This window comes from Leptonychotes weddellii, chromosome 9 (assembly GCF_054177405.1).
Source record: "Leptonychotes weddellii isolate Sample4059 chromosome 9, ASM5417740v2, whole genome shotgun sequence".
Classification (NCBI taxonomy): domain Eukaryota; kingdom Metazoa; phylum Chordata; class Mammalia; order Carnivora; family Phocidae; genus Leptonychotes; species Leptonychotes weddellii.
Genome location: NC_138377.1, coordinates 21,784,989 through 21,803,737, shown reverse-complemented (window position 1 = coordinate 21,803,737; position 18,749 = coordinate 21,784,989). Strand labels below are relative to the sequence as shown.

At 44.5% G+C, this 18,749-nt stretch overlaps 1 protein-coding gene across 1 annotated transcript in view; it reads right to left on the bottom strand.

The window, feature by feature from the left end:
• Positions 1–7,851: 7,851 nt before the first annotated feature.
• Positions 7,852–18,749, bottom strand: part of ALKBH1 (alkB homolog 1, histone H2A dioxygenase) — a 26,018-nt gene continuing 15,120 nt past the window's right edge. Inside the window, exons 4-6 of the mRNA XM_006746741.3 lie at positions 15,552–15,642; positions 12,549–12,742; positions 7,852–11,521 (exon numbers count right to left, since the gene is read on the bottom strand). Coding sequence (XP_006746804.1) covers positions 11,092–11,521; positions 12,549–12,742; positions 15,552–15,642 — 715 coding nt within the window. The 3' untranslated portion in view covers positions 7,852–11,091. The remainder of the gene's footprint in view (positions 11,522–12,548; positions 12,743–15,551; positions 15,643–18,749) is intronic.

The window sequence follows — 18,749 nt, the reverse complement described above, 5'->3', positions numbered from 1 at the left end:
ACGGAGTGCGGAATCCTAGAGTAAAAGGCGAAAGGGGCCCCTGGCTGTTTTTTACAAGTTCTTCCCACCCCACTCCAGCTGCCCCTTTGCAACCTCAGTCTACCATTCCCTTCCTCAGGAGGGGGTCTATTTCCTGGTCCCTTAAACTGGGCTCACTTTGGACTTGCTTTGACCGACAGAGCAGCGTGGCGTGCTGTTGTGGAGTTGTCGGGTCTCGGCCGTCAGCGGTTCCCTGCTTCTGCTCTCCTGGCCCTGGGATGCTACCTGGGGCGTCCTGGAAGGAAGCCGGTGCCGCGCACTGCAGCAAGAGGCCATGGAGGCTGAGGTGGCCTGGCTGGTGGCCGTCACCCATCCCTGCACCTGAGTCAGAGCTCGGGCGGATGCAGCACAGGAGTGACCTAGCCAACCGGTGGAATCAGGAAAGAGAATACGGTTTTGGGTGTTTTGAGTCACTAGCTCTGGGCAGGGGTTGTTAGGCGGTAAAGGAGAACTGAAGCCACCCCCATCAGCCCTCTCCTGCTCCCCTCTTCCCAGACCATTCCCAGCACACTATAAATACCCTGGGTACATAACTGCATGAACTAAAACACAGAAGTGTGAGGACGTATGTTCATGTGGATACAGGTGGGTTACATCGCTCCTAAATCTCTGCAGAGCACTCCGCTGTGCTGATGTCCTGCCCCTTATTTACCTGTTCCTCGGTCACGCACATGCGGGCTGTTCCTGACTTCTCGCTGCCGCCAGGAGCGGCCAGTGAACATCCTTGTGCCTTCCTGTCTCCCTGCTCTAATCCACCCTGCCTGCCACTCGGAGTTGAGGGTGGGCGGAAACGGAACATCAGTCGGTGCCGAGGGGCCTCCGGGTGAGTGCCTGCGGGCTTTTGGCCTGACCCCGCTCCTCTGGAGAAGACAGGGAAGCCTGTGTGCCCCGGAGCCACCGCCGTTCCTCTCGGGCACGATGGCCGGGCTGGAGACGACACCCAAAGGAGATTTACAGCGGAGCTGGAGATGCAGCTGTGCGGTAGGAGCGTTGGAAAGCGGATGGACCCCGGCAGGCTCCTCCGGGGGCCTGTCGCCGAGGCTGTGCACTCATCTGACGCTCCACAGTCCCTCTCTGCTGTCCGGGGGCGCTTCTGGGGCCTGCGTGATTGGCCGAGGGGTTGCAGGAAAGGCCGGGAGGAGGCGAGTGGCGGGGGCTGCTGACAGGGCGCTCCATGTGCCTCAGTGTGGATGTGACCAAACTCAGGGATATGCTGCTGCTAAATGAAGCGAGGCATCGCCATGGCAACAAAGCTCTCTGCTCCCAGCCAGATGCCAAAGCCCTTAAATTATATTTTTCTGGCTGAAAGCACCTCAATTGCCTCTGGTCTCCAAAGCCATGGGGCTGTGGGGGCACCAGATGCCTCACCCTCATCTCCAACCTTTCAACAAAGCCCAAGAGGTGATAAGGGGAGGGGGGCTGGGCACTGATGAATTTTGTTTGGTGGAGGGCCTGGGAGTAGCCCCTGGTGAACGGGGAGCGGGGAGCCATGGACAGGCCCCACTTCTCTTATCTCCTGGTCCAGTGATCGGGGCTCAACATCCTCCAGCACTTCATTCTAGAAGGTAAACTGTACAATGAACGTCAATAGAGATGCCAATCGTTTCTTCCACTAATCATTTCCTTGCCTTCCGTCCATTGTCCTCCCTTTGAAGGGGAATGTATCCCCGGCTCCCTGGCCACAGCTGACTGGACTGGGGTAGACAACTGACACGGAGAATATCAAGCCGATTCTCTTCCAGCAATTTGGATTTGGGTTTATTACTTACATGCAACCAGCCTGGAAGGGCAGGGACTGAAGGTGCCACTTGGGGGCAGCCCTGTGTAAGTCAAGTCAGCGAAGAGGGTCTGCAAAGAGAAGAGGACAGGCGGAGGGCAGCCAAGACCGGTGAGGGACGGGGAGGTGGAGGAGGGAAATATGGCAGTTGCTGTGGTCCTGAGGTTGATCCTAATTCTGGTTCACAGGGAGGCCGGGTGCACTTCCTGCCCTCGGGTGCTTTTTGCCATCGGATAGGTTTGTGTCTTGTAGTGGAATGATCCCTCATTAAGGCATCAGGAGTACTTGGATAGGGTTTGGATGATGATGCTGGAAATGCTTTTCTAGCCACTTTCCTACTCAGGAAAAGGAGTGACTCTCTCAAAAAAGACCACTTAGAGATTTTGCACACTCACACACACACATATATTTGCATATATATGCACAAAATGTGGCTGCCTCCTTTCTGCAGCCAATTATTTGCAAAGAACCTTCGTGATACACAATGTCATATTAAGAGGTGGACAAAGGGGAGCCCGGGTGGCTCAGTCGGTTAAGCATCCATCTCTTGGTTTCCGCTTAGGTTGTGATCTATGGGTTGTGAGATTAGAGCCTTATGTCGGGCTCCCTGCTCAGTGGCGAGTCAGCTTGAGATTCTCTCCCTCTGCTTCTCCCCTCGCTCGTGCTCTCTCCCCCCCAAATAAATAAATCAATCTTTAAAAAAAAAAAGAGAACGACAAAGAAAATTTTCTTCAATCATCAACGATGTTTTATTGAGCAGCTACTATGTACCAGGCAATATTCTGGGTGTCAGGGAAATGTCAGTGAACATGACAGAAAAAAGCCTGCCCTTAAGGAGCTTATTCTTTGGAGGACACAGATTAACAGTGAACAAAAGATATGACAGCAGACATTGCTAAGGCTGTGAACAGAATAAACAAATCTCTCAATGTGAGTTGCACAGAATCCACTCTTAAGGTTTGAAAAAATCCTCAAAAGTTTCCAGATGGGACAAAAGAGATAATAAATGGCCTTTAGAGGAGAGTAGTGAAGCTAACTCTAGCTGATTCTTTGTTGGCTTTTATGTTACTTGCTTCAGGCAGCCTCTCCCGACCATCTCTGCATTAAGGGCCTCTCCTATTGCACCTTGTACTTGGCCCCTCGCGGCATACTTTACGGTGGCTGCCTGCTTATGTGGGTGTTCTCCCCACTCGCTGTGGGGCCTGAGGGCAGGAACGATGGCTGTCACATTCACATCACACAGCGACTCACACTTCACAGACGCTCCGTAAATAGTTGCTGGGTGAATGAACAAAGGGGCTGCCGCCGAAGCACCAGCATCAATGCTGATGTTCCTTCTACCTCTGTAGGCAATTCTCCCCCCATGTGACACCCCCAAAAGCAGAAGTAGTTGGCTAATGGCACAGACACGGCCTCACTGTCTTCAGCGATAAGAGAAACATCTTCCGCAGCCAGAAAGCCAGGAGAGGTGGCTTGTTCCCTCTCTTCCAGCTGTGGAGACTGACACCTTTGGGCTGAGCACGTCTTTTTTTTTTTTTTTTAAGATTTCATTTATTTGAAAGAGAGAGAATGAGAGAGAGAGCACATGAGAGGGGGGAGGGTCAGAGAGAGAGGCAGACTCCCTGCTGAGCAGGGAGCCCGATGCGGGACTCGATCCAGGGACTCGATCCAGGGACTCGATCCAGGGACTCCAGTATCATGACCTGAGCCGAAGGCAGTCGCTTAACCAACTGAGCCACCCAGGCGCCCCTGGGCTGAGCACGTCTTAAAGGTGAGGAAGCGAAGGCCCCTCCCGGGCCTGTGTCCGGTGGCTCTCACGAAGTGCTGGGAGCAAGGAGCGCAGCCGGCGTGCGCCGGGCACACTTGTAGGCCTAATCTCACTCTGGGGACAGGACCGTTAACTCGTTCACAAGAGGGCACACACAACGCACCCAGGAATTGAGCACGCCCACGCCCACCGGCGTGCCCCAGCCAGCAGATTTTACCTCTCCTCCCTCTGGCTCTCACCGCGGAGCTAACAGAAATACCGCGCCGCCGACGCTATCTGCCCAGCCGTGTCCCTAGCAGCCAGGGGACCAGGGGACAGGGGACAGCACTGTGGCGCTCACAGTTCAAGGTTGACAGTTTTTTTGTCTTCACAACCAAAGCCAGTTGGCACTTTCATCACAGAGACAGAACAAAATGTGTAGCCACAACAGACTACCTGAGCTTAGGGCAGACAGAAACGTGACGGCGGCCGGTTCTCCAGCCAGTCCGTGGAGACCCCGACCCGGAGACCGCTACGAAAGCCTTTGCGGGAGCAGCCCAGAGTCGCTGCTCGCTGTGTCACTCGACACAAGGCCACATCTTATGTCTAAAGTTACCTCCAGAGTTTGGAGAAAGATGAATTTCCTCCATTCCTTATTACTGAGTGATTCTTCATAGGGTTTGCTAATGCATAATTTAAAGGATTCATATAGGTAATGCATAAATATGCTCTTAAAAAAAAATCAGACAACACAAAAGCATATAGAGTCCCCCTACCGCTTCCCAGTCTCCTTCCCACTACTACGTCTGGGTATCTCTTTCCAGCTATGTGTTTATAAACAGGTATGTGCACATAACAGATAATAGTCTTATTTAGTTTTTACAGTGTTTTTATATGTACATTTACATATACATAATAGTTTTACACATTGGTTTTTTTACTGGACGTGTAACTTTGCAATTCCTTATTTTTCAAATAACCAATGTATCTTGGCGTCCTTTTCTATTGGCCATTCTTGTGAAAGGTGCGTAGTCTCAATATCCCATAGTGTACATGAACCACGATTCAGTCAACTCTTTCCCTACGGACTAACATTTGGGTTTGTGTCCAGTTTCCTGCTGTTCTGAACAACACTGTGATGAACATCTTTTTATCCATACCTTGGTGTCCCTGCATAGGCATTGCTTTTTCCTTTTAATCTTTTTTTTTAATTTTTTTTTAAAGATTTTATTTATTTATTTGAGAGAGAGAGAATGAGAGAGCACATGAGAGGGGGGAGGGTCAGAGGGAGAAGCAGGCTCCCTGCCGAGCAGGGAGCCCGATGCGGAACTCGATCCCAGGACTCCAGGATCATGACCTGAGCCGAAGGCAGTCGCTTAACCAACTGAGCCACCCAGGCGCCCGCTTTTTCCTTTTAAAGATTTATTTATTTATTTTAGAGAAAGAGAGGGAGAGAGCGTGCGTGAGCAGGAGCATGACAGGGAGGGGCAGAGGGAGAGGGAGAGAGAATCTCAAGCAGACTCTTCTGCTGAGCGGGGAGCTCAATGCGGGGCTCAATCCCATGACCCCGAGATCACGACCTGAACCCAAACCAAGAGTTGGATGCTTAACCGACTGTGCGGGGAACTACATTTTCACTGTTGTGTTAGTGTATAAGTGTCCATTTTCACACATCCCATCGACCATGGACATCCATTCATTCTACAAACATATACTGAACTATTACGGGCCAGGCACTGTCCTAGAAAACTAGGGCACATCTCTGCCTTATGGCACTTACAGTGTAGTAGATTGAAAAAATAATTTTCTAGCATGTCATATTTTCTTTAGAAGCATGATTTCCTTTCTTAGTAAATTATGTAGAATGTTAGGTCATAAATGCTAAGACAAAATAGAGTATGGTAAAGATTAGGAATGCCCTTGGGATTGAGATTTTTGCATAGGCTAGTCAAGGAAGGTGTCCCCAGGGTGGTATTTGAGCCTTTGAAGGAAGTGCAAGTATAAATTTTGGGCAAAGGGAGCAAGCCAGCACCAAGGCTCAGGGCAGGAATGTGCTAGGTCTGTTCAGAGGTGCAGCAAGGAGGTCAGTGTGGCCTGAATAGAGTTGGTGAGATGGTCAAGAGGAAATGGAGGCCAGGGTGGGTAGGGACTTGGAGGTAAGATTCGAAAATTTGGGGCTGACTTGGTGCAATGGCCTTGCTCTGGCTGCAACGTTAAGAGTAAAGGAGGGGGTTGGGAGCATGAGCATGGAAGGAGCCAGTTGGGAGGCTCCTGCAATAATCTATTTGAGAGACGAGAGAGCTTTGGGCCAGGACAGCAGCAGTGAGGTGAAGAGAAGTGGTTAGATTCTGAAGCCAACATTTACTGTGGGATTAGAAGTCCGGTGTGAGTGAAGAGACAGGAGACTATCATCGCCTTGATTTTGCCACGTGGACAGGTACAAGTTTACATCTCCTCCTTGAATTTGCATTTCCCTACCTACTAGCAAGGTTAGCTTCTTTTCACGTTTACTGACTACTTGAATTACTTTCTTGAGAAGTTCCGGTTTTCCTCTCCTTTTTTTTTAAAAAAGATTTTATTTATTTATTTGAGAGAGAGAATGAGCAGGGAGGAGGGGTAGAGGAAGACAGAGAGAGAGAGAGAGAGAGAGAGAAGCAGACTCCTCGATGAGCAGGGAACCTGACTCGGGACTCGATCCTAGGACCCTGGGATGATAACTTGAGCCGAAGGCAGATGCTTAATGACTGAGCCACCCAGGTGCCCCACATTTTCCTCTCCTTTCCTCTGGTTAATGCATGATTTCCTTAACAAAAATCTCGTCTGTGGGGGTTTTGCTTGCTGTTTATCCAACCTCTGAGGTTAGTTTCTCACTTTAGAAATACAGCATTGCTGAGCCGGCAGGTAACCCCGGATTACTTGGTCAAATCTCTTTATAGATGAGAAAACTGGGGCTCAGTTGAGCGATTTATTCCACGTCACACAGCTCAGCGTGGGAGCCGTTGCTAAAATTTAGCTTTCCTGATCACCACTCTATTTCACTTTCCATCTACTATACCATTGGTATTAAGAAATCTTTTTTTACCAATAAAACTAACAAGAGCCAACAAACTCATCTCTCCATAAGGATTTACCTTTGGATAGGATAGTTGATCAAAAGGAACATCAATAAAAATGTACTACCCAGGCTAAGCCACTGGATTTGCATCGCTTTTTTTCACTGTAACCTTTGAAACAGGAGAGAACGGGCGGGGTGTCTTTCCTGCCTGGCCCTCCGGTCCCTGGGCCACGCTGAGATCAATAATCACTCGGCTCCTTTCCGCCTCATTACCGTTCTAATTTGCCTTCAGTGAATCCACCGAAGGTGTGAGTGTAATTTTTTTCCTACTCTAATAAACCAACCTTTTAGATTAAGGGAAAAGACAAAAGGGATAAGACCAGCTTATCTTAGTGAGAAAGGAACTGGGAAAAGTAGAACATGGCAGGCCATACTTGCTGAGTCGGGCTTGTTCAGCAATGCAGCCGTCTCACTGACGGCCTCGGGTCCTTCTAGGAAAAACCCGATGGAGGGTGCTGGAAACAGGCAAGCGGCTCTACGGAAGTAATAAGCAGAGGGTCAAGAGAGGATTCACCTTAGCCAGACATTTTTTTTTTTTTTTTAAAGTAAGTCCTATGCCCAGGCGTGGGGCTTGAATTCATGACCCTGAGATCTGGAGTCCCATGCTCCACCGACTGGCCAGCCAGACATATTTTAAAGCAAGAGGAAGATCAGAAAGATTGAAAGGACCCAGAGTGGACTGGAAGTGATGAGGGCACAAACTTGGAAAGGTGAGTGGACACTTGCTGAAGCTGCTGCTCTGAGCTCGGTGTGTGCCAGATCCGCTCCCTTCCAAAAGCATCACAATGGCCTTCTCCAAAAGAGTTGTACGCTGGCTGCAGAAAATTTAGGAGATATTAAAACACTATAAGCCTCTAGCCTTCTCTGTGCACGTACACTTGCTGCATACAAAAACACTGGCAAAATGCAACGCATACTGGCTTGAAGCTGTTTTTCTCAGTTAACATATTGAGCATTTCCTCCATGTATTTAATCTGTCTCTGTGACATGATTGATAGTGGCCATACAGGACTTTACTACATAAAAATTTTCCTCAAACAAACCTCTTTTGTTAGACCATGTTGATGTTCCTGGATTTGGGGAGTGACAGATTTCAGGTAGAGGTAGAATTACCAGGTCAGAGTATTTCTTAAAGAAAAACAAAAACAAAAAACAGAAACAACCAAAACCTCACATCATTTTTTTTTAAATTTTATTATGTTATGTTAGTCACCATACAATACATCATTAGTTTTTGATGTGGTAATCCACGATCCATTGTTTTCATATAACATTTATTCTTTAAAAGAGAAAGATTTCAAAAGATTTTCAATGTGAAAAAAAAAATCACACATACAGAAAAAGAACAAAATAAACATCAACTATAATCCCACCATCATTCACGTTTTGGTATATGCCTATCCTTTCAGTTTTTTAAAAAAACATGTAAACATTCTATACAAAATTACATACGGTTTCATAACTGACTTTTCTCATTAGATACAGCGTATTTTCTCATATCTCTACGTGTTCTTCCAAAACATAACTTTAAATGGCTACAGAGTTCCCTTGCATGGTGATGTCACACTCACTAGGACAGAACCACAAACGCAGGTACTTTCTGCAAAGAACAGTGCCTCTTGATAGAAAACTGCTCAATAACCACTTCCCGAATGAATACATGAACTTCGTCAACCAACTCCCTGTTGCTGGATATCGAGCTTATTTGGGACTTTCACTGTTACATCCTTACACAAAAGTCTTGTGGACAGCTCTAAAGACTTCTTTTGACTTAACTCCTAGAAGTGACATTTATTGGGTCAAATGGTACACACTTCAGAAGAGAATTAAGATGACTGTACAGTTTATCATCAAACCACATCACTTTGGAGAGGACAAGGGGATGGAATTCAGGAATTCCGCAATCACAGTCCCACTGGCAGAGTGTCATCTGAGTATGTTTCCCCAGGCCCAACACTGTGACTCTACACTTGATACTGCATATATCCTACATCGTACTGAGTATCTACTCAGGCATTTTTGGTATAAAATAATGAAGAAAAAAAATCTTCCCCTTGGCCCCTTTCCCTGATTTCAGGTTCCTGCCTAGGGGTCTAGCTTCCTTTCTCCGGCATCCACCAACACCTTCTTCTGTGCAAGGCCAGATCACTTAGGCTCTAGGCTGTCCGCAGCAACTACTCAACTCTGTCACCCGGGCGTGAGGGAGCAGCCACAGGTCATCTCTAAGTAAGTGTGACTGTGTTCTGATGAAGACTTTACTTACGGACACAGAAATCTGGTTTTTTCTTATTTTCATGAAATACTATTCTCTTAACTTCTTCTCCCCAGCCACTTAGGAATGTAAAAACTATTTTTAGTCCATGGGCAGTACAAACACAGGAGGTCTGTCAGCATGTGCTGCCTCTTGACGTAGAAAATGTCTGGTGGACAACTAAAACAAACCTAGGCAGATCATCCTCATGTAAATGTGGAAAAATCACCAATTTTTCCTTTTTCCTCAATTGCATCATTTTCTGCTTACTGTGAAGGTAGAGTTGCATTATAGATCTTCAACTATAGGTTCCTCACAAAAATAAATAAAAATGAGAGAGACGGGAGAATTTAATGGTGTAAATAATTTTCCTCACCGTCCAACTCAATCAGCACATCCCTTGAGGGAGTGTGCGTGGGCTGGGAGATCGGAGTCTGCTCCTCTTGGCTGGCCCGTTTCTACAGGCTGCTCACAGCACACATACCTCGCTTCATGGAGTGTCAGTTTACAGTCTGAATATGTACTTTTTTTGCACCACATTATTCCTAAACACAAGTTAGCACCTTTATCTGATATTCAATTGACTAAAGAGCAAACTATTCTAATGCTGAAGGATGGGCTGACCTACTGGATTTGCTAAATGACAGGATGTGGGTTTCCAGTGGGTCACATATGAGGTACACTATGGAAAACATAAGGGATTTTTCCAGTGGTAATTTTAATTATTTAAACTTATTTAATTATTTAAAATAATTTATCTAAAATTTTCCCATCATGCACTAAGTTTTGAGGTCATTTAGACGTAGTTATTTAGATATAAGGGATGAATCTATTAATTTTTATTTCTTAAAAAACAAGTATCAAAATATGAACTCAATATGCAATGTTCCTAAGAAGAAAAAAGGCAGGACAGAGACATGCAGATGTGGCGAGTCTTGTCGCAAGCAGCAGGTATCCAAGTGGCTTCCAGCCAGTCGTCCACACAGACAAAAGGCGATGTTTCTAAGAGTCCATGCAGTAATAAAATACTGACACCATGTTTCTAGAAAGGAGCACTAAACTCCCATTATCATTTGAAATGGAAGATGGTAGTAAATACTATCTTCATGTCATAGATGAGGAAACTGAGGCTCTGAGAAATGTAAAGCAGCTCAGCTAAGGGTACAGTGAGTCGAGTTGGTGGGGGTACAAAGATTCATGCATTTTCCAAGCTGCCCACAATCACAAAAGACAGCAGTGACTGGAATATCAAAGAATATTCTCTCCTATAAGACAGTCACAGAGAAGACTTAGGGCAGAGCGGGATGGCACAGGGCAGAACAGCTGGAGGGCTCCAACAGCATGAACAACACAGCAAGTAAAAACAGGAAAAAACTAATCCCAGATTCGCTAACCCTCAAAGATAGATACAGATCTTTAATTTAAAAGACAGAAAGTTTATTCATGGAGAAAACAGTTACAGAACACCCTTGGGGTTTTTTTAGTCCAACAATTAAAATTGCATTAAAAAGCCAACAGGAAGAGTTTAGACCTAAAAGAAATCTGGAGAAACTACTGCTCCCCTTCCCTTGGCTTTATATATATTTTATCTTTTAGGCAAGAGAGATAGCTGTGATTAATTTCTTTCCTAGGAGATGAGGTTTCTAGTTCCATTGTCTTAATGTGTATAGGATTTTTCTGTGAAAGCCAGAGAAGACGGAAGAAAAGATCACTGGATGGCTGGAACAATGAAGGTGAGACTAATGGTTGGTTCCTGGAACCACAATTATACCACAAATCACTAGATGGGGTAGCAGGAGGGGTGTCAGATTTCTCATTAATAAATCTGAGGTATTTAAGGCTCCAATAACATGGAAACTCACTTCCACCTCCCTCAGAGGTAACGGCAGAGGCTGGAAAGGCTATTCTGGAAGGTCAAAGCTCCTTGGACTTCTCACATACATTAGTGCCAACATCGAACCAGACTGGACCATGTCCAACATGAGCAAAGTGGCTAACTGCTTTACTCTTCAGGATGGGTTCCAAGGCAGCACTATGATCCACGATGAGCTTTTCCCTGTCTCTCTTTTTGGCTTGTCCTGATGCTAGAGTCTATGGCAATACAAGAAAGCGTGGCCATTTACTTGAGACCTGCCTGAGGAAAAGAACGGGCTCTCCAAGTCTCAGCTGTCAGGGTTTAACTTCACTCGTTTTACTTGGCAATTCTTGTCGTCCAGGTGGCAGAAACCTTCTGTGGTGATGTCTCTTTTCTTCTCCTCCATGGATTCCCAAGGGAAGTCCTGGTCTGTGGCCAGTACCTGTCGGACAGTCATGTTCACACGAGCGGTTTTCAAGTAGCTGGTGCACACCTGCCAGTCCTCCTCAGAGCAGGGCTCTACCACTGAATCTCTGGGGAGGATGGCTGGGAGAGGTGTCTCTAGGCAGCATGGCAGGCTTTCCCCTTGAGGACTTGGAAGGACCCTTGGGACTGCATGGTTCAACAGGCGGCTGAAACCCGACATTACCATGATGTCACCGCTGTGCATAAACATGGCTGTGGGCGCTTCATCTCTTTTGAGGCCACCCAGGAGAAAGATGGCAGACTGTCCGAAGCTATACAGAAATAAGTAAAACGATACACAACAGTAAGTTTCTGTTACTAACCACGGCTGGGAAAGTTACTGCCAAGCGCATTCCTTTTGAATTTCATCTCAACACTTACTGCTCTCACATCCTCCTTTTTAATCTATGCTAAGACCCTTCTCTTCTGGCTTGTGTCTCTAAGTGACCAACCCATGATCTGCTGCTTAAACTTAGCACAGCCCACAGGACTGCTACAATGTAAAATTTGAAGCACTTAAATAAGCAGATTAAAAATTTAGTTTTAATATTACCAGTATAAGTTTTAGTGATGCATCTTTAAGATTTAAGCCTTCCAATGAATTGAGTCCTTTACTATATTTATCATGCCCATTCACTTTTTTTTTTAAAGATTTTATTTATTTATTTGAGAGAGAGAGTGAGCAAGAAAGAGAGCACATGAGCAGGGGCAGAGGGAGAGGGAGAAGCAGACTCCCCTGCTGAGTAGGGAGCCCGATGTGGGACTCGATTCCAGGACCCTGGGATCATGATCTGAACCGAAGGCAGATGCTTAACAACTGAGCCACCCAGGCAGCCTGCCTGTTCACTTTAAAGATAAGGCAATTAATAAAAGACACTGTTCAGGCACTTTCTTTGTGAGATACAGCTGCAGCACTTTGCCCAATTTAAACTTATGTTTAGGGAGGCAAGGCAGTAAACTAGTCAGGCTTCTGTGCTTTACTCTTCCCTATTCCAAAAAGGTTGCTCGTTTCGCCTATGGCCTTCCAGTTGCCTATTCCACGGACACTGATGATACCTTTCAATACAAAAGGTGGACTCCATGCATCTTAAACAGAAATATTAACTGTAATTTGGTTACTACTCTTAAGGACAAGGCTAATTTTACTTATGATAACATTGTTAAGACACCCAGAAGTAGAAGCTTATAGAGTCCAACCATTTCTTAAAGTCCTATGTTTTTATTTATTTTAGCTAGAAATGCTTTAGCATAAGGAATGAAGTGATAGAAAGTAATCCCAAATCCCTAGAACCAGCTTACCTGAAAGACAGCAGGGGTTTGGAGTGATCTAGTTCAGATCTGTCTACGTGGATTCCCAGGGTGGAGTCCAATCTGTAGTAATTCAGGATCCCTGCCTCGGCTCGGAAACCCTGAAACCCACAGGCTGTGGCTACTTGCTCTGAGAGGAAAGCCAGGTCAGAAGGGAAAGGTGTATAATGATCGGCTGAGTATTTCTTTGATAAAAGTAGGGAAAATAAGAAAAATAAACAATGATCTCAGGAAAATAGGAAACTGTGGCATAAGATTAATTACCACTTTAAAATTATCTAACTTATTCGTAATCCTAACAGCATGATTTATCCATCTGTTTTTGAGGTATCCAGTAATCCAATAATGAGACGTTCAAAATAGCGAGCACCTAGGACATGGCAGGCACATGCCGCGCAGTGTTAAATCAGACAAGTTCACCCTGCATGGAGTCTACCCATGAAGCAATTACTACGTCTCTCTCTGGTGCACTTTAATCTCAAATAGGATCATTCTCATAGGACAAAAAAGCAACTCAAAACTGTCACTGCCAAGAGGCACATGATGACTAAATGTAATGTGGTATCCTGGAACAGAAAAAGGACTTCAGTTAAAAACTAAAAAAAACTGAATGAAAGCTAAGAAAATATGAATAAAATATGGACTTCGCCATTGTAATAATGCATTAACATTGGTCCACTAATTGAGACAAAGGTACCATAATAATGTAAGATGTTGATAGGGAGAACTGGGTATGGGAACTCTGTACTACAATCTTTTCAACTTTCCTGCAAATCCAGAACTATCCTAAAATACAAAGCTTATTAAAAAAAAGAAAGCAAGCAATTAAAATACAACAGCCAGTTTGGTTTTGGGCCCCTCAGCCCGCAACATGGCACACTGCCAATTTCACTGGTCAGTCTGATGGGATGACATGCTCAGAACATCTGAACTGAAACTAACTTATACCATGGTCAAGGCAGGACCTTAAAATGGAGGTAATTTTCAGTGCTTACCTTCCTGGACTATTTTTAGCATGTAAAGATCACAATATCCTTCTTCTCTTAAATAAAAAAAAACCCATCAAAGGGCAGAACACTCACTCTCTCTACAAAAGCCTGCAGTTTAGGAAAACGACAAGGTGGCAGTCTCCTAGGCAGACCAGGGTGAGGGCTGCTCGCCGTGTAAGCCTGCAGCAGCCCGATGCCCCTCCGTCTTGCTACTGCTCTCGCGTCCTCCCTTTGCCCAACAACCTCAAACCACACCAGCAAATCCACTGCCGCCTCACATCTGCGCTAGTGCCCTGACGTATCCCAGCTGTAGCAACAGGGCATAGCTCTGGCCAGAAGTGAGCTTTAACTTCAGGTTAAGGCAGACTTTTGTGAAAGGCCATTAAAGGATGGCCAAGCCTCTTCAGTTGGAATTTCTGTGTTTTATTTTTTCCTTCTTTTCCTTAAGTGCAAATAAGAAGAGTTCCCACTTAATTTCCCAAAACTAAGGATATGGCTAGAGAACTATAAGGTTTTCTCTACCCTTTCAAGTTTCAGTCCTTCACAAGATCAACTAGTCAGAGGTACTGTTCTAGCACTAGGTTACCTCTGTGAGCTTTCAACCCCATCCCCAACTATCTATGCACTAGTCTTCTTACTTCTCTTTCACTTTTCTCCATTGAGTCACTCAGAGTTTCTGGTAATTTTTCACTCCACATTTTTCTTAGTAAATGAGAGTAACTTTAAGTCCTTGGGGAATACCAGTATCAGCAATAAATATAACATCATAAAAAATAAGCTAACATGTATCGTGTTAATGTATTTAACTTCTCAAAACAAGCCGGCACCACTGTAATCACGATGCGGGCATTACACCTTTGATGCTCACGCCCCCCTTTATGAGGTATGCACTATCCTATGGAAGGCCAGATTCAACCCCGGGCTGGCTCACCCAGAGAGAATCACCTGGCTATTTCCCCAAACACACATATCCAGTCTTCCATTAAATCTGCATTACTGAAAGTAATAGGTCATGAACATTTTTGAGCAACATTTATCATTATTTTGAGCAGTTAATTTAATTATTAATAAGCTGGGTTGACTGAAACTATGGAGCTTTTAGTAAGTAACTAGTTAGTAGGAAGATGGTCTATACCAATCTATTTATTAAGTTTATTCTCAAAATTAGTCCTTCCACTTGGTGTCAAACATCTCATGGAGACAAGAGGCACTAGGCTGCCCGTTATAAAGGAGGTCCTTTTGGAAGCATGGAGGTCAGGAAAGAAGAAACTGTACCTCAAGAAAACACTGAACTTTGTTAACTGTAGGACATTCTTTCCTATCTGTGTCTTGCTCAGAACTTACACAGCAGGCAAGGGTGTCTTTTGTGAGCTGATGGAGAATACCACAAGTAGATGGAGCTCCTTTTACTCCAAACAGATATTATGTAGAAAATATAAGCTCAGGGCGCCTGGGTGGCTCAGTCAGTTAAGCGTTGCCTTTGGCTCAGGTCATGATCCCAGTGACCTGGGATTGAGCCCCGCAGCAGCGGGCTCCGTGCTCAGCAGGGAGCCTGCTTCTCCCTCTCCCTCTGCCTGCTTGTCTACTTGTGATCTCTCTCTCTCTGTCAAATAAATAAATAAATAAATAAAATCTTAAAAAAAAAAAAAAGAAAATACAAGCTCAACAGACACTAAACAATAATGGAAATAAAGGTTTTAATTGAGAATTGCTCTTGAATGCAGTAAAGAAAAATCTGTACCCCTGAAACATACTTAGAGAAAGCACCAATGACTTCTGATGAAACAATATAACCTAAGGGCATATGAAGAAATTTTCTCTTGGGAGAAATTATTCATTCTTCTTGAGACACTGTTATCGAGAGGATTTTAAGAGATAAAAGAAAGAGATCCTTCCACAAATGGATAATCTGACACTTTACAAGCTTGGCCAGGAAGACATCCAACTACTGAGCCCAAGGAGTGTAAAAGCGAAGACAATGGAATTTGCAAGGAAATTTGCATACCTTACTGTCCCAGTTATAATGGTAGCCTAGGGTCACCCAGCGCAACTTCTCTAGTAAACTTCGGGGTCTCCGTTTATTTGCTTCTTTGTACCTGTGAAGATTAGGGACAAGAGGATTTATTCACCTCAAATGGCAACAACAGCCCTTTGCATGCATGGAATTTGGTATTCCTTGGTATAAGTTATTAGCAAAGATCTTGATAGAAGTGAGAACAAATGAGTTGACCAAAATACAGTAACACCAAAAAACATGATAGCATTTCTTTTTTAAGATTTATTCATTTGACAGTGAGAGAGTGTGTGTGCATGCGTGCGTGCTGGGGGGGTGGTGGTGGGGGGAGGGGCCGAGGGAAAGAATCCCAAGCAGACTCCCTGCTAAGTGGGGAGCTGGACCCAGGGCTCGATCTCAGGACCCTGAGATCATGACCTAAGACGACATCAAGTCAGACACTCAACCGACTGAGCCACCCAGATGCCCCCATGTTAGCATTTCTAATTTTTAGTCCTTGGTTCTAAATCCTCTGCTGAACAGGATCAATTTTATATTATTATTTTTTAAAGATTTTATTTATTTATTTGTCAGAGAGAGAGACAGAGCACAAGCAGGGGGAGGGGCCGAGGGAGAAGGAGAAGCAGACTCCCCACTGAGCAAGGAGCCCAATGTGGGGCTGGATCCTGGGACTCCATGATCATGACCTGAGCCAAAGGCAGACGCTTAACCAACTAAGCCACCCAGGCACCCCCATGTTAGCACTTCTAACTTTTAGCCCTTGGTTCTAAACCCTCTGCTGAATGGGATCAATTTTAAATGGCAAGTCTCCAGCATCTCAATAATGATAAAACAAGAACAACACAGAAATGTCTTTACCTGTCCATTGGAAATGGGACCAAGGGCACTGTGGGTAATTGAAAATTTGGCTAATAGAACATGTTCCATTTGGTTTGCTGAAAGTGAGGTATGATTAATCATAGCTATCACTACGTTTATAATGATGGTGGCTTCCCAGAATTATAGGTTGGGGGAAAAAGTCTGGCAAAATATACATTGTTTACAATAAAAAATAACTGGTTTAACATGACTTCTTCAACCCTGTCTAACATAGCTTAGATAATTGAGGCTTAGCTAACAATTAAGGGCCACTGTAATTGATTTGGTTTCTGACATCCCCTTGTTCAAACACAGGAGGCTTCTGTAAAACAGAGAGGTGCCCTTTCTGCAATTACATCCTGTCTGATCAAATCTATGGGATTAACTACTCTTTTTCTAAGGAGGAAGAAGCTTTTTTGATTTACCTCTAAATATCTAAAAATACAAGAATGCTAGGCCTAATAATTTTAGGGTTTATTTTTCCTATGTAATTTACATCAGCAATTGAACAAATTTTTTTTTTTTAAGATTTTATTTATTTATTCATGAGAGACAGAGAGAGAGAGGCAGAGGGAGAAGCAGGCTCCCAAGAAGCAGGGAGCCCAATGTGGGACTCGATCCCAGGACCCTGGGATCATGACCTGAGCTGAAGACAGACGCTTGACCACTGAGCCACCCAGGTGCCCTGAACAAATTTTTTTGGTCCAAGAACCACTGCGGTTTAAAAAAGAAAAGATTAGACTGCTTTAAGGACTTCATATTTTGACAGGACATGACAGATAAGTAGAAGAAAAAATGAAGGGAAAATTAAAGGCAGTATAAAATCTGTACTAAACTGAATAGCACAAGACTTTGAGGACCACTGGAATTAAGAAAAAGGAGAGCTCAAAGTTAGCTGTCTAACCAGTTAAGGCCTCATGGCAGAGTTGGGAGTTGAACGTGGCATTGAAGAATGGCCAGCATTTAAACAGAGAGTGGAGCAGTGGTCAATACCAGCATACCACATGAGCAGAAGCAAAGGTTTTCTTAGAGGCTCACACTGTAAGTGGCACTTGTCTTGACTGACAGAGTTTACAGAATAGATGCTATCTGTCCTCAGAAAGTTTAAATTCTAAGGACATCATGACACACATATCCATCAAGACCAGTAGCTAAAAGGATGGAACAAACACCGATTTACTTAGGAGAGCAGTGCAGAAAAGAGGCAGAGCAGATCTGACTGCTATCCTCTGAAAGGCCTGCTTGCAAGGTTGGCTGTTGGCAGGCATCTGGAACTTGGAATCTGGGGAGGTTCACACCATTCCCAGAACTGCTGTTCACTGTGCCTAAACTTTTTATGCAAAACATTATGGTTTATGTTAAACAGCTGCCTTCCTTCTGGGAGTCTGGAATTTGGTTTGTGTCACAGAGACTATGGGACCAGCCCCTAGTAAGAATCTGGGCACTAAGCTTCCCTGGTAGACAACATTTCAACATGTTGTCACAACTCGTATTGGGGGAATTAAATACACCTTATGTGACTTCACTGGGAGAAAACCCTGGAAGCTTGAGCCTGGTTTTCCCAGGACTTTACTCAATGTGTCTTCTCCCTTCACTGATTTTACTTTGTATTCTTTGAACTGGAATAAATCTTATCCATGAAGACAGCTATGTGCTGAGCTCTCCTGGTGAATCACCAAAATTGGGTATGGTCTTGGGGACACCTGGCACAAGAGAAGACAGATAATGATTAGCAGTTCAGGGGAAACAATATATATGCGTGGCGAGTGACCGCAACTAGCTGATGTGAACAGTTACCATGTAGAACTACCACTAATTATTTACATTTTCTATGTGTAAAAACTAAAAACTGGGAAAAAAAAAAAAAGGAATGCATAGTTACTAACACAACCTGAGTTCTACCAATGTTTCTTCAGCTAAAGATACAGATAAGAAAGAACTCCCTGATGATCCCCTCTGGAGAACATAAGCTATTTTAGTAGCCTTGGGATTAAAAATAAGAATGACCTCTCATTTCTGGATTCATGTGAATATTGTGGTTAATAGTGCATACCCCACTTAGTTTCTGCCAAGTGGTTTCCAAATTTTAATGGTCAGGAGAATCACCTAGAGGGCTTGTTAAAACTCAAATGGCTGCGCACAGACATATAAATTCTGATTCAGCAGGTCTAGGACAGAGTCTAAGAACCTGCATTTCTTTTTTTTTTAAATTTTTTTATTGTTATGTTAATCCCCATACATTACATCATTAGTTTTAAATGTAGTGTTCCATGATTCATTGTTTGTGCATAACACCCAGTGCTCCATGCAGAATGTGCCCTCCTCAATACC